This window comes from Thermobia domestica, chromosome 3, assembly GCF_964235325.1.
Source record: "Thermobia domestica chromosome 3, izTheDome1.hap1.1, whole genome shotgun sequence".
Taxonomy (NCBI): Eukaryota; Metazoa; Arthropoda; class Insecta; order Zygentoma; family Lepismatidae; genus Thermobia; species Thermobia domestica.
The window spans coordinates 267,093,416-267,120,640 of NC_137456.1; the positions used below are offsets into that span (position 1 = coordinate 267,093,416).

The 27,225-nt window shown below is 35.3% G+C and overlaps 1 protein-coding gene across 2 annotated transcripts in view; it reads right to left on the reverse strand.

Annotated features, from left to right (window-relative positions):
• Nucleotides 1-27,225, reverse strand: part of LOC145681643 (uncharacterized) — a 238,272-nt gene that overhangs the window by 116,760 nt on the left and 94,287 nt on the right. For both annotated transcript variants that reach the window (XM_081753264.1, XM_081753263.1), the window contains exon 2: nt 19,811-19,898. In XM_081753264.1, coding sequence (XP_081609390.1) covers nt 19,811-19,862 — 52 coding nt within the window. In that variant the 5' untranslated portion in view covers nt 19,863-19,898. The remainder of the gene's footprint in view (nt 1-19,810; nt 19,899-27,225) is intronic.

Sequence of the window (27,225 nt, forward strand, 5' to 3'; positions counted from 1 at the left end):
GGGATTTTGCCCCTAAAACCTTTTTTCCCCAGAAATCTGAAATCTATGCGTTTATTTCATATGTAGTATCTACCTGCCAATTTTTCAAAATCGGATTGTACACTTTGATTTCCTGCTAAAAAGGGGAAAAGTGAATCTGAAAAGGTAGGTGGGCGGTAGTTAGCGGCATGACGTCACGCCGTCCTCCATGCCAATTTTGCCCATTCCAATTTGTTAGGAACTAAGTGGACCCTGTTGAAACTTTTGGAGGTGGGAGCGGTGTCAACCCGCATTTCCACGAACTTTTACTCCTGCTACTAAGTATTAATTACTGTGAGGAATAACCATTATGTGATAATAATAATAATAATAATAATAATAATAATAATAATAATAATAATAATAATAATAATAATAATAATGAAGATGATAATAATAATAATTATAATAATGGTAATAATAATACGAATACTAATACTATTACTACTACTACTACTACTACTACTACTACTACTACTACTAGTAATAATAATAATAATAATAATAATAATAATAATAATAATAATAATAATAAAGTATCTGCATGAAAAAGATATTTTCCCAAATTTCTATTACAATTCTTGTGGGATACTGTGACCTGGATATATTTTTTATAAGGAATAAAACAGCTTCAAACAGCATTTTTTCTATATGATTTGTATAATAGAAGGAAGTCTCATCAGTTGTACAGTACAAAGAACTAAGCAACTGACAACTGATCTTGTGTGTTTTTTTTTAACAAAATGTTACAAGGCAAATTAGCTACACCTGCGGGTAGCTTACATTTTTGCCTGAGGGCAGCTTCAGTACTAAAATAAAGATTTTCATTCTGTCAATATAATGTGTATCTATCAGTCAATCAAACAGGTTCTATGCAAGAGGTTACTGAAACCACTTTCTTGTAGAGAGTGGCGTAGAAAGATGCCAACCTTTGCCAGCACTGAGTTTTACAAGAAAGGCTTTGTTCACCAGGTAGACAGCAACGTGCGTCGTACGTTGTAATCCCTTCCCTTCTTTCGCAAACTGTGTGAAATTTAACTTGTAAACTGTAGTGAGTTACAGAAACGAGAATGGTATTTATTTAAAAAATGACATCTAATCTAATCTAATCTTGTAATTTAATTAAAGGGTGTTTGTGATTGTGTCTATCTGTCTCTCTGTATGAGGACTGGGAACCAGACGAGTGGACCGAAAGTTTCCAAATTTTTCTCAAAGGTACCTCGGCCCAGTCCCAAGCATTGTTTTAAATTTCGATCCAGGAGGGTCTCTGGTGGAGCGTTTACCGGAATCGGTTTGGTTACAGAAAAAAATTACCTAGAGTTACCAAATTTAAGTCACGAATCCCTTGGTCATGGCCCCAGAAAAAGACGAATCTTTTTTTTTTTAATTCGAAGCAGGGTGCTCAGGAGGCGTTTACCGGGACATGTGAAAGTGGTAGAAAATGACCGATATTCCTGCCGAATGAACAGTTTTCTCGGTCGCTGAAATCACTGAGGAAACTTTGATTGCATTAACTTGATATCACCCTATTCGGGCCGGGTTCAGCTGGTGGGCAAATACCGAGACATGTAAAACTAGTCCAAAATGACCGATATTAGTGTCAAATCTATAGTTTTCGCAGTCGTTAAAATGAATACTGCCACTTCCATTAGCGATGTTTTGGAAATTCAGCTACAATTGTATGTGTGCCGGAAATCAGCGAGGGATGAGATATACCGAGAGTTGTAAAAGAATCCAATATGACCAATATTAGTGTCAAATTCATAGTTTCCGCGGTCGCTGAGATTAATAGTGACACTCCCATTAGCAAAGATATGCAAATTCACCTACGATTGTATGGGGGCCGGGAGACAGCGGGGGGATAACCGAGATATGTAAAAGTAATCTAAAATGACGGATATTAGTTTCAAATCTATAGTTTTAGCGGTCGTTGAGATCAAAGGTGATACTCTCATAGGTGTTGACTTCCAAATATAGCCCCCGTGCGAAGCATGGGTATATTCAACTAGTTAGCAAATATGATGACCATTATCACAACATATTCAAGATGAATAACATTCATTTAACAGTCGTCGTACATAGTTGTCTGCACTGAAATTTCCATAATGTACTTTCTTCTTTACCATTATCTGTTCAGGCATTCTAATAGGAAACTCACCTCCCTCCCACCACTTACAACTAAAGAAGGGGAAAGCAAGTCGTTGACCTTCACAGGAAGATTTTCTATTAAGCAGAATTGTGTAAACTCTGTTCGCACCTGATGTTGAGAAAGCACTCCTGTTTCTTTTAGCTATCAATCCCGATTAACAAACAATTATTGTATTCAATTTTTGTCTTTAAGTAAAATTTTGATTATTATTTATGTAATAAAATTTTGGCTTTATTCTTATTTATTAAATTGCATTTCTAGAAATAAGAAATAATCATTTATAAAGTTAATTTCATTATTGTTTCCTTTGAGAATCAGTATGATTTGTCTTTCTGTGTGTATTTATATATGTTGATTTTATAGAGAATTCGAAGTCATTGCAAGTAACTACACACTAATTGCATTAACGTCCACGTTGGGTTCGTGGTGGCTTCGTGATAGAGCGTTCACTTCTGGTGCACGTGATCCGCGGTTCAATCCCAAATAGCGCCAAGTGAACTATGTGGTGGACAAACGTATTTTTTGTAGGTCTTTCGGAGTTCTCCCGTTTATCTTACTTTCTTCTTTCTAGAGTTTCATTCATTCTGCTTTAGCCTACCGTCATAACCGCAGGATGTAAAACACAAAGATTTCATTTCCAAACTTGTGTTTCTTCCCCTCCCCCTCAACGGTCGTCAGTACTCTTGACAACTCCGTTTTTTATGAAAACAGTCAAGCAACAATTCAAAAGTCAATATCACTTTTTATCAATGGACTATACTCAAATCCGACAAAAGGGCCTGGCGAGGCTTGGAACCGCACAGGGAGCCAAATTTAGGGCATTTTAGGATTTAGATAGCGCCAAATTCGCTATGATGCTTAAGCTCCCATAATTATAATTTTGCTTGCAAAGAGTAGGCTGAAACATAAGCCTGTTCAAATTATGTGGCGCCTGTAGTTATTACTTCATGTCAGGCTTTAATCAATTTAGAACTGTTTTTCTAAGTACACCATAACACCTCTTCCGCCCCTAGAAACTCAGAATATTTAGTGTTGATTATTATTTGATATGTAATGCTTCACTGTAAATTTAGCGCCGAGTAAAAAAAGCAAACGAAAACAAAAATACTTCTTGGTCGTCTTATTCCCATCGGATCAGGTGCACGTACCAAGGAAAGAACTTAGAAAAATGATTTCATTGACAAATAGCAAATATAAACCAGGACATCCGTGCGAGTTGCGACGCCTGGAGCGAGAGGTGTTTATTAACTATTATCAGTGCATATATATAATTATTTTTCTTCATATTATTTTTAATGAAAGAACATCTGGTTATAAGAGAGGAAACTAGATATTTAAATGTCAGGTTCTACCAAGGTTGTCAACAGTTCTGATTGTGTCCTGAATGTACCGATTTCTGATTTATCTGTCCCGCGTCGCGACCGGACACTCGTCGGGGCGCATATTGGCTCTATTTATCCCCAAGTTAATTAATATTTTACTGAGTCATTTTTACAAAGAAATAACATTGTTTTCCACATGCAGTTTTTGTAGAGAATCAAATTAACAAATTTGTCTTTTAGTTTGACTCATGAAAAGAATAGTTAGCAGCTCGTCTTTAATTTACAGTTATTCTATAATTGTTTTGAGTTGATAATCCAGACGATAATGATGATAGTATATTCTATGCAGCGCTAAAAATATTGTTTTTGGAATCTCTCCATGAAAGCGACTATTGCCAAAGTGGAAGTAACACTAACGCTCATTTCAGCGGGTGGCCGCCACGATAACTATACCAGACACGGTCAGTCTGCGAAATCTGATACCAGTGTCGGCATTTTCTGCTTCACTTTTCGTTTGTCGCTCAATCGCATTGTTTACCTTATTCTTTACTGTGCAGTGTTATTCTGTTCTTCAACGTTATTCATTACAGAGAATGGTTGTTGACGATGAAGACAACATCAATAATGGACCATCCACATCGAAATTTAGGAGGGAAGAGGGACTCCAACAGCGACTGTGCTTTCCCTGGTGTTACTGTTGTTTTGTTTCTGTGGAAATCGGTCTTAACTAGCGAAATTCGAAATTTGAGTCCTAAAAGGAAGAAGAACTTAACCAAATTGAATAATATAGTGCACAGATATTGTAGACGCAAAATGAGATAACTGGGTTTGGCATTTTCCTGAAAAAAAAAATCGTTGAAGGTGGTACGGACCTTATAAACCTTTGATTACGAAATATCAAAAGTGCAAATAAGCATACGTCAGAAGTTCCTAAAGAACATTGAGAACTTCGTGTAGGCACAATTTGCAAAACAATAAAAGAAAATTTGTTTTATTTTTTGTGGAAAGACCGTTATGGCCTAGGCCCCATCCGAAAAAAGTAAATATTACCGTAATATTTACTTTTAGGAAGGCATGGACCGAACCAAATTAAATTGTATGTAGATATTATATAGACCAGGGACAAATAAGCAACGAAATTTTACTCGCCCAAACAATAAGCAACTAGCCCACATCTCAAAGGGCGCCCAATTCAAAGTAAAACTGGGGAGACCACTCAGATGCAGAAGGTATATATATGAAGATTTTAAGGCCAATTGCATTCAAAGTATGCCAATTGTTGTATATTCATAAATAAAATATGGGGCTCACATGACTTTTTTAGGCCCGGCTTCCCAGTAGCGGCGCCCTTGCACATCTCACAATAGAAATCATTTACTTACCTTCAGTAAGATATTAAATAGTCGCCCGCACCGGTAAACCACTCGCCCCGGGAGATGGGCGAGTGGTCATTTCCATCTCTGATACAGAACCTATGTAAAATAAGGTCTATAGTGTTTCTCAAGTGTGCTTATCCGCTTTGCCTCAAATTTGGCAGATCAACAGCAAACTGAAACTAAAATAGATATGTGTTTTTGTTTATGCGCAAAAACATTCTATGCGTTAAAGATACCTCCTAAATACTATAAAATACGCTATACTGTTTATACTTGTAACTGATTTGACTAATTTGAAGATATCGTATGGATAAACGACACTTATGAAACACGAAAGCCATATTTTACATACCCAATATCTACTTACAATTTCATTCGCTTTGTTCCACTTCTAAAGCCACTCAAGGCCTTGGTCCATTCACCAGTCTTTTTTCTTTAAGGAAAATACGAAACACGTATCCCTTATCTTGCCTCTACAACATTTGTGCATATTTCATTCACGTCGATCCACTACTTCACGTCGATTCACTACGTCTCAAATATCTGTGCACAATTTCATTCATTTGGTTCCTTTGTTCTTACGTTTCGGGCGCCAACTCTCAAAATTTTGGAGTGTGTGTTTTTGACACTTAAGAGCATTTTTACACAGAAAATAAAAAAACACGTATTTTTTTTTTACTACTGTCTACATAAAAAGTGTCATTGCAATTCTTCCCTTCTTTTTATACATCTGACATACTGTTACTACCACTTTTGATATTTCGCGATCAAATTTTTGGAGGGGTCCCTGCCCAAGACAACCGTTTTCTCCAGGAAAATACGACGCCCATATTCTCATTTTACGTCTGCAATATCTGAGCAAAATTTCCTTTATTCGATTCATTTCTTCTTACCTTTCAGGCATCAACATTCAAAATTTTCGGTGGGGGCTTTTGCTGCCTAAAACCGTTTATCTGCAGAACCTAAAATACCGTTATTTGTTTATTATTTGCGTACTGTCCTTACACAAAGTTATGTTGCAATTTTCATGTCCTTTGCAGACATCTGACATACTGTTACTAGCACTTTTGATATTTCGCGATGAAGGGTTTGAAGGGGTAAATGCCCTACCCAACCTTTTTTCGCAGGAAAATATCAAACCCGTATTCCCTGATTTTACGACTACAATATCTGTGCACATTGTCATTCACTTCAGTTCATTTCATCTTGGCTTTCCGGTGTCAACTTTCCTAAATTTTGAGTGGGGACTTTGCTTTTTAGAACCGTTTTCTGCATAAAATAATAAGCCCGTATTCGCTTATTTTTTACGAATGGTCAATCCATAAAATATCTTGCAATTCTATGTGTTCTTTACACACATGTGACATACTGTTACTAGCACTTTTGATATTTCGTGATCAATTGTTTAGAGGAGTACATACCCCGCTTTGCTCCCTTTTTTCCCAGGGACATACGAAACCTGAATTTCCTCACTTTTGCATCTACAACATCTGTGCACAATTTTATTAAGTTCGGTTCACTTCGTTTTGCCTGTCGGGAGACAACTTACAAAATTTTTGTTGGGGTCTTTTGCTTCCTAAAATCTTTTTTCTGCAGAAAATATAAAACCTGATTTTTCAAAAAAAATTTGCGTATTGTTCGTCCCTAAATTTTCGCTGCAATTCTTCAGCTCCTTTACACAAATCTGATATACTGTTCCTAGTACTTTTGATATTTCATCATCAAAGGATTGGATGACTCCGTGCCATATCCAACCGTTTAATTCCAGGAAAATACGGAACCCGTATTCCCTCATTTTACGTCTGCAATTCCTGTGCACAATTCTACTCACTTCTTTTCAGATATTCTTGCCTTTCGAGTCTCAACTTTCAAAATTTGAGTGGGGATTTTATATTAAGTTTTTACATTATGTAACTTTTCTGTTATTTATGGGGTTCTTTTTTTCGGGGGTGGAAGCAGAGAAATATTTGCCTCTAATATTTGTTTCTTGCCATTCATCTTGTTTGAACTACTTAACTAAGATCATTTTGTAACTTTTGATGTCATTCAACTCCATCACAATAATAAAATTGTCATTCTTAACAATTTCTATTATTCTGTGCTTTGCAGTTTGCCACACTGAATACGTTTATTACAAGATTGAGGTTTAGTCCAAGGCCTTTCGAATTCGCAACCAACCCAAACGCCGAGCTCTTTGAGTTGCCTGCTATTGTAGGAAAGGGAGAATTGCAGGTAGTAATCCACTTTTGGAGTCGTGTATTGATAAACTTTTTGCAACTAATCCTCTTTTGTTACTAACTTGTCGTTTTGTCTTTGTCTTACGTGCAATCCATTCTTACGTGCAATGCTCTCTGTTACATTTAACGTTTTGCTTTCAAGTTTTTTCAGTTACTATATTTTAAAAACTGCTCAAGCATAATTTCTTCACGTGTTCTATAATTCAAAGTGATGTTCTGTATCTTATATACGTAATCACGTTTTTCCGTCTTAAGTTCATTTAGCCTATATGCATAATTTTTGGCCTCAAACCTACAAATTTGTCTATTTCCCACCCATCTTTTAGTTTGTCTTTTAGTTCTCCCAGGCATGAACCCAAACGCAAGCTTATGTTTTTCATTGCACTGCTTTAACAAATATATTACTGTTGGTGTCGCAGTATAATACGTCTTTTGGTCCTATAGCCGAGAACAGATCGTAAAGCTTCAGACGCTCCCACAATATAATGAACGTCGCCAAAACAACGTTCGAGAATTCCAAGGCTTATTTTTATTTTAATGACTGTGTGTGAGTACAACATTTTTTCCCCAATGACTAGTACATTATGAACTTCGTACTGCAATACCTATAAGTAGATGTAAAGCTTTTCGGTGTCTTAACAACCACCTATTGTAATTAATCCATTCTTTGTGTCCATTTCTCATGTTATAAGTTGAGCAATAGTTTAGCTATGTACCTTAAGCCTTCGTTATTAAGACACTCCTTCGCGTTTCCTATTACCAGAGAAAAACTTTGGCTTCTTGCGTTATTTTGTGAAAACAAGCTAATCAATTATAGCTCTGAGAACCAATTAGTTCAAATTCACAGATTTCTCTTTTTCTGTGTATCTCATATTCAGCTTTTGGAGTTTTATGTATTTCAGAAGTACAATATATGTAAGTATGTAAGTTAAGGCATCACAATGTCTACAATTGTTTAGTGGTAAGTAAAGTTCCACGGTATAATACAAGTACAAGTCTAGTTTTACATGTATATCTCACTAAAATACTGAAGTGTTTTCCTTAGTTTGTGTATTCCTATTGTTTTTCTGGGACAATATTCATAATATGTAAATAGTAAATTATTACATCAGTACAAAATGCCTATTTCCTTAAAAATCTTACTTAAGAATAAAATGTTCCTTAAGATATTGTGATCAATGAAAAAAGTGATGCCGTTCTGACGTGCCGAATTAAATATCTCAATGCGCAATCTTCTGCGTAAATATGTGGCTATTAATCTGTGCGTGGGTGTAGTTGTGCTACTCAATGAAGTGTCTGACACGGTGTTAAAATGTACAGTCAAAAGTCAGCTGTTTCAGTTGATACAAAACGAAAAAAAATTGTGATTTACATATAAATTCTTATTCTTCTCATAATAAGCAGAGAAAGGTGAGATTCAAAGCAATGTTTCCTAATCCGAAAGTAATCGTGTGATCTCCAAGTATACTTCACCATGTGAAAAACGTTTTGAATTTTAAAACCAAAAGAAAATTATTTTTGTACATTTAAATGATCCTGACATTCCTGAAGAAGAAGCAGGTGACGCATTTGAATTTTTTTTACCCTAAACAAGAAATAAATCGTGATGCTGTGTATATAAAAATATTCATATATTCATATGCAATAACCTTTGAAGAGGAAGAAGTAGTTCTAAATACAGATTCTAATGACTTTCTAATGTATCATAAACTGAAGTGTGAATGCACCCCTAATGAAGTAAGTGAAATTCGTATAAATTTTTTTTTTTAGAAAATTATAAACTTTCTGGAAATCTACTTTGTGAAAGTTGTGCAATTGGTAGTGAGAACAAGAGTGTTCACAAATGTGTAACTGAAACTGATTAAGAATTAAATACTTGTGTGTGGAATTTCCTAATTCGGAAATCTACAGGCGACCAAAACTTAAAACCGTATCTGAGTACCCATGTAAAATATATCGATATAAAATATTATACCATAGCTTATAAACAAATTTAACTATACACATCAAGAGATTAAATTTAATGATTATCATATTTCTGATTTAAGAGAAGCGTATCTTGAACAGGATAAACATGTGTTTCAACAATCGTCAGTGTGAGCGTCAATGTGTTTCATTAATACGTATGATAATTGCGAATATCAGTGCACTTCCTTTTTTGTAGATGAACAGTATGTGCGTTACTGTGTACTGCAAGATGGAATGCACGGCGTAAAATTTTGTTATGGTTGCTTCGAAAATCGCAGTATTTTAGATGAACATGAATGCATTACTTTATACTATGATATGCTATGCTATAACGCCTGGCGTGCTTTGGTTAATATGCAAACCTTTGATGACTTATGTGAAGAATTTGCAACTGTACCAAGTGCTATTGAAATTGATGATTGGACATTTACACATGCATTATATAGTATATTGTTAAGCAGGGAAAATATTAAATTAATTACAGAGTTATTCTTACAAAAGGATTTAGAATATAATATGTATTTTTAAAAGTTGTAAAGAATAATAATGGAGAATAAAAGCTCTTCTGTAAATCAATTAGAAAGCAATGTGTATAAATTAATGGAAAAAGAAGTAAAAGACTTTCAGCATTAATTTGCCCAACATGTAGTTCTACATATGATAGTGTAAATATTGATTGTATTAATCAATATTTAAGAAATATGATATTGACATTTGTAAATACATTTTTATTACTTCATATATTACTTGTTTTTATTTCTTTCCTTACATGATTTTAAAAATATTTATGTATAAATACAATATAGTACTTGAATAAAACTATGAAGAAGAATTACTTCTTGCAACAAAATTTAACTTGTGTGTGCATGTAACAAATTACTTTCTTAACACAACACTCTTAAAATGTGATCCGTCAAATAATTTATAACTTAATTTTATACATTTAGTCCTGCAAGAACTTTGTTGTTGTTAACAATGTTGGGAACAAATAAATTATAGAGAGTAATCAGTCAAGTAATTAAAATTTTTCAAGACCCATCAAACGTTTAAATAGTGCAAAGTAGTAGTAGTAAAAACACTGATCAGATATCAAAATTTTAAAAACAATAGAGTACATAAATAAGTTTCAGCTTCTAACTATACTAATGTCACCTTTTTTTATTCATGAAAAATGTATTAAATAAAAAATCAAAACTAAAATTTCTATATATATTATTTGCATATAAGAAAAACAATACATACACAAGATATACAATATATGCATGTATAGCAATAATAATCAAGAAAATAAAGATAAAAAATACGGTACAATATTTTATATATTAATACAATTTGTCCATTATTAATAGGATATCTACTAAATTTCTCAAATATTAAGTTTTTCTTATTAAGTTGAAATATTTTTCCTCAAACACATTTCTGTTAGAATTTTTGAGCACGTTTCGCAAATATATTGAAAAGTTCATTTCTCACCTTGTCTTTTATCACGATGCACCATGTCTCAGTTTCCAATGTTTCAATATCTACGTAAAGACATATGTGCAACATTTGTTGGGCGGAATCATAAAATCACATAGGAAAATACTATTAGGATCCAATTCGTTAAAACACACATTATAATGCAGTTTTCATTTATAAAGTTCAATGAAGAATCACACTTTTTTTTCGAGCGCACTGATAAATTCAAGGGCAGTTTTGCAGTGAAGGTTGAAAGTATGGTGAAAGTATCGCTTCTATTGAAGCTTGCTTAATTTCATCCAACTCCTCAAATAATTGAAGAATTTCTTCATCCCCTTTACTATATAAATCCGGAGATGATGCTTTTTCCGATAAGATCCATCTCATTATGGGAATTGTTAGTGCTTCTAGTGGTGGTAATTCTGCTAAGACATCTGATGAAGCTCCTACTGCTGGACCAAGTAATGAGGCTGCTTTGTATTGAACAACTAATGAGGATGTTACTGCTGAACCAACTGAAGAGGTTGCTACTGCTGGACAATGTGTTGGATCATCTGATGAAGCTGCTAGTGATGGACGCGCTGATAATTCTACTTGTGATGGACGAACTGATAATGCTGCTACTGCTAAAGCATGTGGTGATGGAACTACCACTGCTGGATATACTGGTAATAATAGTGATGGAGATAATGCTAGTGAAAACGTAGGAATTAAAATGGGTTCTTCTCTTAAATCTATAATTTTAGTTACTATGACGACATCTGGTGATGCTGTTGAAAAAAAATGTGTTCTTGCCGGGAGAATCCTATGAAGGTTAGAAGAATCCGACGAAGGTCGGGAGAATCTCTGAAGCCTTAAACGTTTTCTCTGGAGATTCGAAAAAGTAAAACAGAAAATCCCAATCGATTTGAACCAAAAATGCTAATTCACGTTGAGGGTAACTGAAAAACTCCATGACAATTGTATGCCCATCTTGTTCTCAAACCCCACATATGAAGAAAATTTTACCTACAGTCACAACACGTGATATTTTAAAAAGACATTTTTCAAACGGTTTCCTATTACCACATTTAAGATATTTCTTCAAAAACTTTCATTTTCCCAATTCCCTATACAATTTCCATAAGCACAGGGTATAAGGAAAATCATATATATCATTTCATTCTTAATTACGTGATCAAGGGCACTTACTTACTTTCTTAAAACAACAACATAGCTCATGTTATGGTCATTCACATCCTATCAGAAAGAAATTCATGTTATCTATTATAAAGCATTTCATCGTTTATGCAATTAATTTAATTATATCATATACCGTTCATTCACATCTACTTTCAAGAGGAACAACATTTCATCAATAATGTTATTAATCTCATCATTCGGATATCATCCATTTGCAAATAAATGGTTTACATATTTTGAAAAAGGAAATCCATGTTATTTTATTCAAACATTAATCTTGTTCAAATACAAAAAAGTTATTTACAATGTATAACAATTTTGTATTGTAAGTTATTATTCTCTAATGCCTACCCAACATGAGAACAAATTTGTCTTTTATTCTCCATTAGTATTCTGTGACGTTAAACTTGTTTTATATTCCCGCCACTATTCTCTGACGTCTACTCATCGTGGTGTCAAATTTCATTGTTATGCGTTGTCGGTATTCTCTAATATTAAATTTGATTTTATTCTTCGCCGGTATTCTCTGATATTTACCAAGTGTGGTGCCATAGTTCTTTTCTATCACGTTGTCGTTATTGTGTGATGTTAAACTTCTTTTTATTTCTCGCCGGTATTCTATCATGTTTACATACCGTGGCGCGAAACTTGTTTTCTGTTACATTGTCGGTATTCTGTGATGTCTACCCACAACGGCAGCACACTTCTGTCCTAATACATGGCTGGTGTTCTGTGATGTCACGTAAGAATAAGGTCAATACGCTACGCCACCAAATTTCACTTCCGTCCATCTATCTTTGTTCTACAATCCCGCACATATTTAGTTAGTCTCCTGACTACGGCTATGAATGTTGTGCGAAGATCGTCTTCTGCATCGTGTTGTAGCTGTTCAGAATATGCCAAACGTATGATCGAATAAAACAAATGATCCAATTTAAAAAAAAAAACATTACGAATGAATGAAGAAATGTTCCAATCCACTCCACCATGTTATGCACTTAGTATGCAGGGCTCTCATATTCGGTGGTTAATGGGAAACCAAGTTGTCAATTTTGCATATGAGGACCAGGTCCTAATACAATTGGCGGAGACATGGAACTACTTTGACAACAAGCTTTTAATTTTATTTCATCAGTATCAAATTTAACAACGATGTGCTATACATACGTTAATCAAAATAATACGTAGTATTAAAAGACATGAATGATATAAAAAGAGATGGGCAGGGTACTAAAAGAAGTCAAAAGGTCCTGGAACAATAACGAAGAATATTATTGTAAATAATACGGATAAACTAAAATCATAGGAGGAGGGCCCTAAAACCATTGGTGGGGTCCTATTGGCAATGGAGCGTCTCCAGAGGACTCCTCTGGCACTACTTTAAAAACAAACGTTTTTACTAAGCTCACACATAGTGTTTGAATTTTCGTAATTCATCGTTTTTTGCTATTAGCTTGTCGATTTGTCTTTGTCTCTGGTCTGCACAGAATAATAAATCCATTCTTACATGCAATCCTCCCTTTATATTTAACGTTTTGCTTTCAATTTCTTCAGTTACTAAATTATAAAAAACTGCTCAAACGAAATTTCTTCGGGTGTATGTTATCCAAAGTGATGTTCTGTATCTTATATACATAATCATAAGACGTTTTCCGTCTCAATTTCTTAGACTATACGCATAGTTTTTGACCACAAACCTACACATTTGTCTATTCCCTACTCATCTAATACTTTATCGGTTTGTTCTCCCAGGTATGAACACAACGCAAGCTTAGATTTTTCATTGCAATGCTAAAGAAACACATTACTGATGGTGTCACACTACAATGTGTTTTTCGTCCTACAATCTTGAACAGATCGTAAAGCTTTAGCCGCGCCCACAATGTAATGAACGTCGCAAAAACAATGGTCGAGAATTTCCAATGTTTATTCTTATTTTCAATGTCTTTTTGTATGGCTACAACATTTCCCCCCAATGAGTAATACATTATGAACTTCGTACTGCAATACGTATAAGTAGGTGTAAAGCTTTTCCGGCGTCTTTACAACGAACGATTGTAATAATTACGCTCACACATAACGTTCGAGTAATCATTACGACGGAGTAAAAGATACGAATAAAATAAAATTTACAGGTGCTACAGGGATCACGTTTTAACAATAAATTTTTATACTCTAACTAGGATTGAACCTAGAAAGCCAGGGAAAACGAGTTTTTCAGGGACCAGGTGCTATACAAGGTCCGCACACAGGGACTCTCATCACGAAAACTTCTCAACCCAGGGGCCATGTTGCTGCATGACCGCACCATGAATCAAGGGTCATTCGCGTCCCTAATGTCATTCACATCACAATGCCATTCACACCTCTTATAAATCAAGACCTAATTCCTTCTTATGTACCACTTAACGTTAATAATACTTTCTGTGTTTTATCTACTAACGTTTACAAGAGACGGCAACACTTTTGATTTTGAACAATCTAGAGTAAAGTACTAAATCAGACTGCTGCTGGAGCCAATTCTGTATTAATTGACTTTAATAAAACGGAGATTGCTCAGCTGTGACTGAAATACTCCATCGGAGTACAGAAAATGCACATATGACAATATAACATCCCAAAGGATATGTAAATATTGGTCACGTGTAAGATGCACCTCCACCTTATGGAGTACTCCAAGGCACTGTGATGTCATGAAACTCCAAGCAGATACAGATACGCGTCCACAGGTAACTTCGTGAAAAACGTATCTAGCATCATGGCTACAGTCTCTCGGACGATACACAGACTACTGGAGCGTTATTTCAGGAAGAAAATGTGCATTCGTGTGAGAAGACAACGTTTCTTCAATCACGATTCACCTTTTCTTCAGCAAACTCAAGCCATCGTCTTATATGGTTTTCCGAGAGAAATTCTTTCACAGCAGCACAACGGGCTTGATGATTATCCTCCCTAAGACACCGTGCAGCAGTATCTCGAGAGCCTGGGAAAGCTGGTTCGTGGACAGTTATCTGGCGGTCATGTTGGGATTAATTCGCGCTGAAGCAACAGTCTGTACATCCTGCTCTGGTGTCGTCTCACGACGCCTGCCACTGCCTCGGTGCCGCATAGTTTCTCCAGTCTCTCGAAAACGCTTTATCTACTTCTGTATTTTTCTTTGTAAAACTCTACAAATTTCAGTGGTTTGTGAAGCGCAACAGCCTTCTTGCACTAAAGCGTCAACAGTCTCTTCCCTATTCGCAGCCATTTCTGACTTCTAAGTTGATCACCTACGCTTGATCACCTAGACAACTTATGAGAAAATACGTTGTAATATTACTAATATATCGCTCCAAGCGCAGGTTCACACTTGAAGTTTTAAATAGTTACTTCCTCCCTATATCAGTAATTTCAACTAAAGATATTTATTGGTTTTGCATATTGGAACTGTGCATGAAGTGTGAAATGCATATGCAAATCAGAAATATGTACTCGACTCTTCAGTTCATGTTTCTTTTCAATAGTTTCACATGTTAGTAAGTGTTCCTAATACCTGTCCAATGTGACGTGTCATTTTCCCTGTAATTTTTATCGGGATATTCTTCGCGTAATTATTTGACTACTAAAGTTTAATAACAATAGATGTTCTATGATTATAATTTTCTTACTTTGCTTTAATTTCTCTAAAATAATAAAGAATTATTCAATATTACACTGTTTAGTTAAGGAAATCACAAAGAAGCGATAATATAGTAAGAAAACTGAGCTATTAATGAAAATTTGAATGTTATAGTATATGAGAACTTTTTATTTCGGATGACGATACAATGTATAATTTGCGTCTGTACTGAATTTTTGAACAAACGGAATGTTTATATTTGTCCAAAATGACTAACGTTATTTTTCTATATTTCGTAAACATATATTTCGTTGAAACTCAAATGACATGTTATTTTCCAAGAAGAAATTCTGAAAATGTACTTCAATTTCTGGCCTGAAATTACTTGGACAAAGGTTCCTGAAAACACCTTTAGCTGTTGTCCTATATCACAAGTAATCATATCAACACAAACCTAAAAATAGCGTGCCTCAATAGATATAAATGGTGTCAAGACAATTTAGTGCAGTTATCCGCATCATTGTGTTAATAGTATATGAATGACAGTAATTCAAGCACTGAAACACCGACACAGAATATTCTAAGCTTTCCACTGAAACTCAAACCACGGATCACCTGAAAAACCTAATGATGAGCAGAAAGCTACAGAATGCTCAGCTTCAGATGTCATTAGCAAGATAAAAGAGCATGCTTTTCAAATATATCAAATTCATTCATCTGAAATGTTGAGTAATTCCAATTGATTTTATTCTTACCTAGACAATTTAATATGTTTATATATTAAGTAGCAACAAAGAGTAATACTAATACTAAATTAAAATTTAAATATCCTTATGCTCAGCTTCAGATGTCAGTCGCAAGATAAAAGAGCATGCCTTTCAAATATATCAGATTCGTTCACCTGAAATGTTGAGTAATTCCAACAGATTTTTATTCTTACCTAGACAAATTTAATATGTTTATATATTAAGTAGCCGGAAAGAGTAGTACTAATACTAAATTAAAATTAAAATATTCTTATTTAACAATATGACGAAGAATCTCTGTATTTCTGAATTATTTCATTTCTTTATTAATTTCGCTTCATAATAACTAGTTATTTTCCAAAACACCCCTAAGTGCACCTAATTCTTCCTGTAAAGCTTGATACATTTAATCCTATTAATTAGATTTAGAAGCTCCAGTATTACAAGTTGGAAGGATTGACGTACTCTTGCCCGGAGAGAATCATTGTCACCGTACGGCTATTTGTTTATGTGTGATTTGACGATACCCAACAAAACACTTGTGGTGAATTTTGTGGTGGACAAACACCGTGTGCGTAGGTTTCCTCGGGGTTCTCCCGTTTCCTCCCACTTCCTTCATTCCACCATTTCATTCATTACTCAGCATCACCATCTCCTTTAGCCTAACCGGCAAAACCGTTGGACGTAAAACTCAAAATTTCATTTCATTTCATTTCATTTTCTTTGAGCAGTGAACAGCGAAATGTGTTGTCATACGCCTGAGTCTTACGAAGGTTGAATAGATCTTCGTTCCTTCCCATTGGAGTGGTAATTGAACTGGATTTTGTAAAGAAGCATCTTCTTCTGCTTCCAAATTTCTAAACTTACGCCAAATAATAGAAAATTTGAAATGAGAGAGAATCGCATTTTCTTAATCAGAATTGAAATCTAGGTAGACAAAAGTGTCGTCTGTGCCTTCATGACTTCTCGTCTTTTCATGTACCGCGGAAATTTCTTGCCCTATACTCAAAATGAAGATTCCTCTAAATAAGGTGCGTTGCAAAATGATACGAACGATACCAGATAGCGTCATATTATGTGATCGGAGAGGAAACGGAAAATAGAAGTGAGGGTGTTGTATTTATGTTACAAGAACACAGGTACTGTAGAAATATACACGTATAGAGGACAGGGCGAAACAAAAATGAAAAATCAGCCCAAGAAAAGTGTTGCAAAATGATACGAACGATGACATGTTTAGTGTAATAACATGTAGCTAGGTTTCTGCTACGAACATAAAGGGCGCTAGACGAGAAGGCAAAATGTATAACAAATGAGTGATAGAAGTGTAGGCTAGTTTACTACGGCGAGGACATCTGTGTGAGGTGACAAGTAAGAGAAGCATAATGGGCCCTGGCAAAGTATTATCTGAGTGCGAAAATTGCCAAATAATAGCATATAAAGAAAAAGGTGTATCTGTTAATGAAATCGCACGTCGAATTGGGCAGTGTGCTTGTGTCCTGAACAATTTTCTTAAACTTGAGATTCGGTATCAAGTAAGGAAACCATCAGGAAGGGTGCGTTAATTAACGCCACAACAGCAAAGACAGGTTCGAAAGCTAAGTTGTGCTGGAATATGCCTTACACAGTTGGCACAAGACCCTAACATTCGTGTACATAAGTCTACTCTATCCAGACCTGTGAAACGCTGTAATCATATCTCTGATATAGGAAGCGTAAGCGTCAGCCACAACTCACCGCGCAGAACAAGGAGCGACGGGTGATATGGACCAAAATACGTGTGACCTGGAAGCAGAACGCGTCGTGTCATATTCAGTGACGAAAAGAAATTTAATTTGAATGGTCCCGATGGCTGATGATACTATTGGCATAATCTGCAGAAGTAGGAGCAGATGTTCTCCAAGCAATAACAAGGACAGTCGGTAATTATGTGGGGGGAAGGGCTTCGGTTGTTATGGTACAACAAATCACGAATTTCTTACATCTCATATGACATCAACCACGTACTAAACAGTACTTGCAGACAATTTGTTGCCATTTACCTCGCAAATTGCTGGTCCCGAGTGGATCTTCCAACAGGATAATGGTACTATCCACGTTGTTGGAACTACCAAGGATTGCTTTCGGGAGAAAGACGTGGCTGTACTTGATTGGCCTTTCAATTTCCCAGACAAAATCCCGATGGGAAATCTTTAGGAAATGTTGTGTCGCTCAGTGATCGCCATCGCTACCCAGTACAACAATGTTCGTGAGTTGCAGCATGCCATCATCGCGAGTAAACATCATGTTTAATCGAGCGTTCAAGATGGTCTTATGCACTGGCTCATTTGTTGTCTATTAGAACTAGCTTTGGTATTGCGTTCGTATCATTTTGCAACAGTCATTATAATGTTGTTTTGATTGTTTTTTGTTTTCAATTTGGTTAGCCATGGAAATGAGTGAACTATCCATGGTCTGTAAACATATCATCATTATACATCTCTACATATCACGCATTCCATCTGTGACGGGTACTTACTAAAGTTATGCCACATATTTGAATCGTTCGTATCATTATGCAACATACCTTAGTTCAAAATTCAATCTTTCTCAAGGTCAATTTTGTTTGCAAACACTTGAGAAAAAAAATTCAAGCATTGAAACACAAAGGTTGTATACACGAAGCTCAGATTCGACAAAATATTACTCGACGTAATGTTTAACAATATAAACTTTACCTATGTAAGCACAAAGGCGTAGCCTCAGACAACGCAAAATAAAATTACGCAAAACGGAAGCGAACACAAGCTCAACAATTGGCGTCCTACGCTGTCTAGCCACACACTGAAGGTACATGCAGTATGAGAAGTGAGAAATGAGGGGAAAGGGGCGATATGAGATTTCGGTATTAGTCACGTAGTTTGCCAAACGGCGCCTTTGTAATATAGGGTTAAAGTCTTAGAATTCCATTACTTTCCATCCTGAATATACCATGATGAGAAATTTGCCATGATCACCATCAAGAAATGAAATATATATGTGTTATTTACATAAGTTTACATACCATACTAGATTATGAGCAGCACTTTTCATAGAAATGTGATATTCACTTTCATTTCTCTTTTGGTTGTTTATTTGCTTACATTTAACATTTCTTTGCTGCCCATAGTCTACATGAGTCACTGACTTACAAAAGTAACGAAATCAAATTTCATTGTATTAAGGATATTGAAATTTGCAGCATCACTACAGTTTGGATAACTCTAAACGATTGACCATAAATATCATTACAAAAAGAGAGAACTAACGGAATGACTTCCATCAAAGATACATACGAAATAATCAGGCATTTGAGCCTCTCAAAATATAACAAATATAACAAATATTATGTTATTTGTACGAATTTAGTGCTTACGTGATAGATACATTATAATGTAGTATGTAACTTGAACCTATGGTATAGTATTTCTTTTCGCTTGTACTTTCATTGTACCAGACCCAGTGTTGACCAGTGTAATATACATTTATATTACTAGTTGCACATGAGTTAGCTCATACTCTAAGGGTTTGTTATTTGTCAGAGTTTAGTGTATAATTTATATCGAAATGAACTAAGATGTAAGCTTAGTATGAGCGAATGTATATTAAGTTTATACCAAGTGCACATATTATTCTTAATTGCAGAAAATACTTTCTGCAAAAATTAAAGTTTATTTCATGGCATGAATCTATTGTTGTCAACTTGGAATTTCAGGAAGTAAATTAAATAATATTTACCTTGTACTTGGTCTTTAGGTTTATAACGAATGGAATTCAATCCTTGGAGCATCGAATACGAACACGCCAATATAGACAACGCAATAATCTGCAAAGATATTTAAAATCTATCACTGTGTACCTCATATAAATATGATAGTGTGGGTTGAAATCCACGAAATATGCATTTCAAAGTGTAACACATTGCACCATAAGATATGAAAGAAGAAAACTCAATTTTATAATATTATTCCAAAAAATAAGACAGCCTGATGAAAATTTATCTGACTGCGTGAACTGAAGTAAATACCCGATCTTAAAGAAAAATCACAGTCGCATGTTTCGATTGACGGTGCAACTTTTCCACACTATAGGAATTTGAGAGAAAGTAGATTTCTTCACCAATATATATATACAGGGTGGTCCAAAATGGCACTTACGGGTCACAGAGCACTATTCTGCAGCTCAAAATAAAGCGAAAATGTTATATAATGAAACGTTCTCCGGGGCCTCTTTCAGCTACTATGCGGAATCAAAATTTCACTATATGTCAACATCGTACTTTTACTTGGAACCATTAGCATTGCTCTACAAATCCATCAAACAGTTACATCAATTGTTATGGTAGTAAGTGGCAGTAGCGTAGCCAGGATGTGTGTTTGGGGGGGGGCAAGTGCTGTTATAGGCACGTATAGAAAAATTACAAACAAAAAATATATAAGCATAAAAATATATAAAACATTACAAACATCAAAGTACCAAAGTACTTTGTCGGACCTCTTTGGGGGAAGCCCGGCCCCTCCGCCCCCCCCTTCCCTACGCCACTGGTAAGTGGATAAGTGCTAACGTCTATTAACTCTACTTTTCATTTGGCAAGAATCTATATAACTATTTATTGAATAGTTAGATCTAGCCTATGGTTCTTAATCTACGACGTTGTCACATAGTGCATTTCGTTTCTGCAGACGAGGACCAGGATATGAGTGAAATAGTGGAATGAAGGAAGTGGGAGGAAACGGGAGAACCCCGAGAAAACCGACAAGCACGATGTTTGTCCACCACAAAGTCCACAGGACGCGAGCTTGGATTGAACCTGGGAGCCCAAGCACCGGAGGTGAACGCTCTACCACTGACCCCACCGCGCCCCCATACACAGAATACATTCACTCGTTTTAACATTAAGCACAAAAGGATTACAGAAACGAGCCAGCGAAAATATACATTAAATCATAATGTTCTATCAATACAAATTGAATTTTTAGTAATTAAGGCGGAAGTCTGAAAAAGATCTGTGTGAGGTGGGGGGGAATACCTCAACATCTTTCTTTACCGAATTCAACTTCATGAAGTGTGAATAGTTGTGGAACATTAAATAAAATCTACGGCAGATTACAAAAGACGAACAGTAATCTTTGTCTTGAATATGCGTGTGTAACTTGAAACATATGATGTGTTACATGCCATTTTGTCACTCTTTATTTGATAATGTGATACACCAAATAGTGGAAATATTTCTGCAAGTGAAAGGACGGCTAATACAAAGTTTCACCAAAATGACATTAGTATTACAAACTTACAGATATACAAATTCCAACCGTGGAAGTATTGATGTCGGAGCTTTAGTTGTTATTATTACTGGGCAAATGGTAAATCTCCTCATACTATATTTGATAACTTTTCGTAGGTGCAACTACCATGTTAATTTTGGAATTCTGAGACTTTTGAAGGGAGAAAAGCTCAAGAGGGAAGAAGTTGATATTCATTACAATTTGAACAATTCAGGGTATAAAAGAGCATATCGCAGCAAAGAAATTTATTGAATCGGAATAGTACAGAGATGAAAAGAATTTAATTATGCTAAACTAGCAGCGTTCACCCCGCTTCGCTGCGGTCACCCCGGAACGCAATAAACTTTGTTACTTAGATAATTTTTACTTTTTCGCTTTCAAGTGATATGATAAAAACCATAGTAGATTGCACTAATGTTAACATTATATCGCCTGTCATTTATGTTAACCCGCCGAGTGACACGGTCATGCGGGTTGCATATAAATACGTTTATTTTTACCTATGATGAACTAACAAAGGATTTGTACGTTATGGACACTTGAATGGTCAATTATCTCAAGACACTGGTAATTAAAAATTAAAGTGATATGATAAAAACCATCTAGGGTCCAAATCCTAATAACCCCCCAAAAATGAAAGAAATTGGTTCAGCCGTATTAGCGTGATGAGGGAACAAAGGATTTGTACGTTCTCTTTTATATATAAGATAACAATAAAAATTATGTAAAGTTAAGTTAACAAAAAAAGCATAATTATTTAAAAAGATCAAATAGCAGATTTAAAAGACGCGGGGTTAAATACTTTATAAATTACTTTCAAAGATAAAATAGCAAAAATAGAAACATAGTTAGCCCGAATCCAGTCCTCAGTTCCGGTAATAATTTTAGCCAGTCAACATAGAAGTTGATGTTGTATCTTTAAGTTGCCAAACCATACTTTTCCACTAGCAAGTTCTGAAATCTCTTCGTACAAGCAGTTTTGAAGCTCTATGCCTAGGCATAATAATTACTACTCCAATTGAGGTATAACCTACCTGCAAGCCCGGTAAGTTAAACATAGGTTACTACTATGAGATTCCAGAATATGTAGAATACAGTGTCAATATATAAGACGTTTTAAGGGAAAAGTTGCTGAACGATTCAAGAAAGGATGCAAACCAATCACAGCATAAAAATAGGGTTCCATCGGTAAGTTAAGTTGGTGGAATATTTTACCAAACAAGAAAATGACATTTTATTTAGTGGGACGGAAAAAAATAATAACAACAAAACAATGTCGAGTAATATAAACGAGAGTACTAATTAAAAGAAAATTTATTTCAAATGACATTTTATTTTTAATCATGAAAATAAGAAAAGGAAGAAGAAAAACTTACAATGAGAAGGCAGAATTTGGTAAGTGAATTTCGGGGTAATTTTTTGCGAGGTGCTAGTTAATATTACAAACTGGGTTAATATTACAAACTGGGAGAGCGGAATGGCCAAAATTAACGGAGAAAAAACGTATTAAAGTTTTTTACTCGATGCATTATCGCACGACGCGCAAACGTATCAAGTGACGGCGTAGCTGAGTGAGAGGAATCCTCCATTTAGGTACAAAGGGTCCCGCGTTCGAGTCAAACTGTTTTGTTGTTTTCTGCTTCATTCAATAAAGTAGCCATTTGTAACTATAAGTAAAGTATTAATTCACCATATGTTTATAATGAATTAAAACAATAGACAGTTTCTATCACTTGTAAAATCTTTCAATGTTCCATGTTAACTAGGAACAAAATTTAATCTCTTCTGCAAATATAATTGTTACTGGAGTTGTCGTATAAAAAAGTTATTGAAGCTTCGTCTCTACATATGTTGACAGTGGGAGAATTACAGGAGGAATGAGGAGGAAATATCCTTTGGTTGTAGCAACATCCAGTATTAGCAAAAAGGATTTCCCCTCAACTCCTTTGTAATTCGCACACTGTCAACAGATGTATACACGAAGCGCCAAGAACATTTATTACACTGGACCCCCAAAGATCATGTGGGCCAATGTATTTTTATGAATGTGTTTTTGTTTGTAATTTGTATTGTTACATGTATTGTTGTATGTACTTTTTATGAATGCCCCCCAAATTTACAGAGAAATCGGCGCCGTTGACTGCCATAACCATAATACAACTCGTTATATAATTATATTTATGGATTATATTAAACGTTCTTGCAAATTAACATTGAAAATTGAAAGATTTTACAAGTGATTTGAAAATGTCTAATATTTTATTCATTATAAACACATGGTGACTTAATATTTTACTTATAGTTACAAATGGCTACTTAATTGGTTGAAGCGAGAAACAAAACAAAGATTGACTCCAACAGGAATTGAACCCGGGAACCTTTGCCATTTTTCGCACATTTTACTCACCCTGCCATCCCTTTACTTAATAAAGTTCCGCGTCGTACAGAATATGTGGCGAGTAGAAAACTTTTGAAAGACGATTTTTCTCCGTTATTTTTCCCACTGCGCTCTCCCAGTTTGTAATATTAACTGTTTAAATGTACAGTCCGCGGCTTCCCAGAGCTTCATAAATATCTTTAGTTTCATTCTTTTCTTTCTTTAAAGAGTGCAAGCTAGTAAGATGCTCCCTAAGAAATCTATGGAAATTGCCAAGAGCTCTAAAATATCTACGGACAGAAACGAGTTTTATTCAATGATTAATTTAATTTCTTTTCAGTAAGTGCAAGCAAATGTTTCAGGGGCGTCATTTGGGCAGGGCAGGAGGGTGTAATTCCCCCTCTCTTGAGCTTTATAAATACGTATTTTTTGATCAAATGTATAGTAATACACGAACAAAAAGTGAAAATTTTATGTCGCCGGAGAATCACTTCCTTTCCCCCCCCTTTCGAATAAAATCTGAAATACACTGGTTTTAACAACAAACCTATAGAGCTACGATATCACATTACTAAAGAGCTTATATTTGGTTTCAAGAGTCGAAGGTTTGATCTCAAGCCATATGACTTCCTGGGTGACATTGAGAGAGAGATAAAGAGAGAGAGAGAGTGAGAGGGATTCAAGTATGGAGACAGAGAGGGATGATTTGTGTACACAGATTTAGAATTAGGGAAAAATGACCGGACATCATTCGTATTATGACGAAAATTCTGATTTTGTGAAAGATAAGAAGGGAAGTTTTCGAACTGCGAGGATGGCACTAGGCAGTTGTCGAATGAATGTGGAGAACTCTTTTGAGAGCATCAGATGATTACGAAAGGAGAGAAAGATCTTCAGAACTGAAGAATTAAGTTTTTAAAAAATCTTTTTTCGGCGACGGGTTTTGAACCACGAACCTTGTGGTCATCGAACCATGACTTTATGCATTCTACTACGGAGGATTCTGTTACTCGTTCACATACGTTTCCCTTAGCTGCGTTGAAAGCTACCTTAAGGGCATATTCCAAAAGTTGACTCGGTAGATGCGCCGTTCAGTTAGGACGTAAACCTCTTGTAACTTAGTTACAATGTGCAAAATGAACTTCCTCTTCTTCAGAACACTTTTTAAAACTTTAAAATTTGTTACTATTGTTTTAATTAGGTTACATTTGATAGAACCATCTGATAAAGTAGTGCCAAGCTCTGTGCGTCATTGTCTGTTAGGTGAATGATTAATGTAAGTTACTCGTACGTGGATTGTCCAAGCTTCCAATCAAGACCATTCTTATTGATTATTTTATTTGAGCTACACTCATACTGTATATTCCACAAGTTCAAGTTTGAGGTAATGTAGTCACAGCTAGATTAATTCGAAATAATTTTCCAATATTATATTTGTTACTAAATTTACATGGCACTCCTCACTTGTTTGTAGCCCTGCATAAATGCAAAATTGTTTCAAAAGTATATTTTTCTTTCAAGTATTATTGATTTTTTATATTGTCCTTCAAATTATTTTATAATTATTTTCTATTTGTTAATTATAACATATTTTCTATTTATATTGTATTCTATGTCACACGTTTATTATTTACATTTTGTGTCTTACTTTTGAAGAGGAGCTTTTGACAATTCAGAGCAGCAGGGACATACACAGGATGCAGGCCTTGGAAATCCAGAGCTTTTGCCCCCACGAAATCACTGCTTTTTTGTTTGTATATATATCTAATTTTATAGATGGTGATAGCAGGGGCGGAATCAGGGGAGTGTGCTTGGGGTGATCGCATCCCCCAGAATAGAGAACTTTTTATACTTTTTTATTTTAAAAATAAAACATATCTTAAGTATTTTTTATTTTTGTATTATAAACATAAATTAAAACCTAAAGTAGATAGGCCTTACTTTCTTAAGAAAGTTAATTCTACAAAAGAGCTCTTTCTCATTTTCTATTTCTTTCTTTTCTTTCTTTTCTTTCCTTGCTTTCTTTCTTTTTTCTTTTATTTTTTTGCAATCCGCTCTTACCTTGATTTGACTTCGAACGACCGCCTCTCCCAAACAATCATCCTGGATCCGCCATTGGGGGTTAGACATTTTAGTAAAATATGCCCTCAATCGCTGAAATAAATTCCTGTCAAGCTTTCGATCGCTGAAATAAATTTCTGTCTATGGCCCTGCAAAACAGTGACGATTTTAGGGAGTGATCAGTTAGTAATGCCTCCCTGGAGCAACGACACTTCCCCAGAAGTCATATCTCCGATAATTCAGAATGTGATTTGTGCATTATCACTTTTCGCTCTCAGTGTCTTGAAACGCACCAAAAAGGAACTGTTCTGAAGTATTTTCTGGTTCTCACTATGACCCCATTTCAATATGGCCAACCTTGGACATATACATATCTGAAATATCACCTTTTATGTCAGTGATCCCGAGAACTATCCATTCGACACAAATATAGGATATTTTCGATTCTTTATTCCTGTCACCCTCCCATTGTCAACTCGAAGCCAACCAAGGCTTATTTTGGAATTACGCAGCATCCACAGTGTCACTTTTCATCTTTGCACATTAATTCGACACTAATTTCGTTCGTATTTGACTTCTTTTACATGTCACCTTCACCTCTTGGTAGGGATTTTTTCAGTATCTCGTCCCCACACCTATCGAGAAAATTCAACCAACTAAGTATAATTAAAAATTATCATCTGAAACACAACAGTATGGCTGATCTTTTTCGCAGAGGAATTAGTTAACTACTGTTTCAATATCAATGTATTGGGTTTTTTTGCTGTCCATGCTGAAGATTGCCAAAGGTGCAATAAATATAGGTTTTAGTGGTTGAATTTACTGAATACTCGCTTAGATGTTGCTCTCGTCACAGAAAAAATGATATACAGTTATAAAAGAAAAATGAAATGAAATATCTAATTTTTACGTCCCACGTTTGTGCCGACTATGCTAATGGAGAGAGTAAAGGTGAGAAATAAATGAAATTGTTTAATGAAAAAAGTGGCAGGAAACTGGAGAAAACCGAGGACACTCATGCACACGGTGTTTGTCCATAATAAAGTTCATTCGGCGTGAGCTGGGATCGAACCAAGGACCCCATGCACCATAGGTAAAGTTATAAAAGAATAGGCGTCTAAACAAATACGGAACACTACTATCAATGAGAGTTATATAAGATTAGATTTTTAGTTATTTCATTCTAAGTTAAAATTTCAATCAATCTTGTTCTTCATTACTGTTTGAAAACCTAAAGTTGTTGCTGCATGGACGTGACAAATCTTTTCAGTAGACTTCTCAGTCCCGTTTACAGCTTCTTTTTCATGTAAGGCTAAAGTAGTCTCATTTTAGAGTCGAGGAAAAATAGTGGAATTACGAATTTTCAATGGGCCTCGTTTTACTCTGGGCTCCCTCAACGCACTGCCGTTGGTTACGTCACTGTTCAGGAT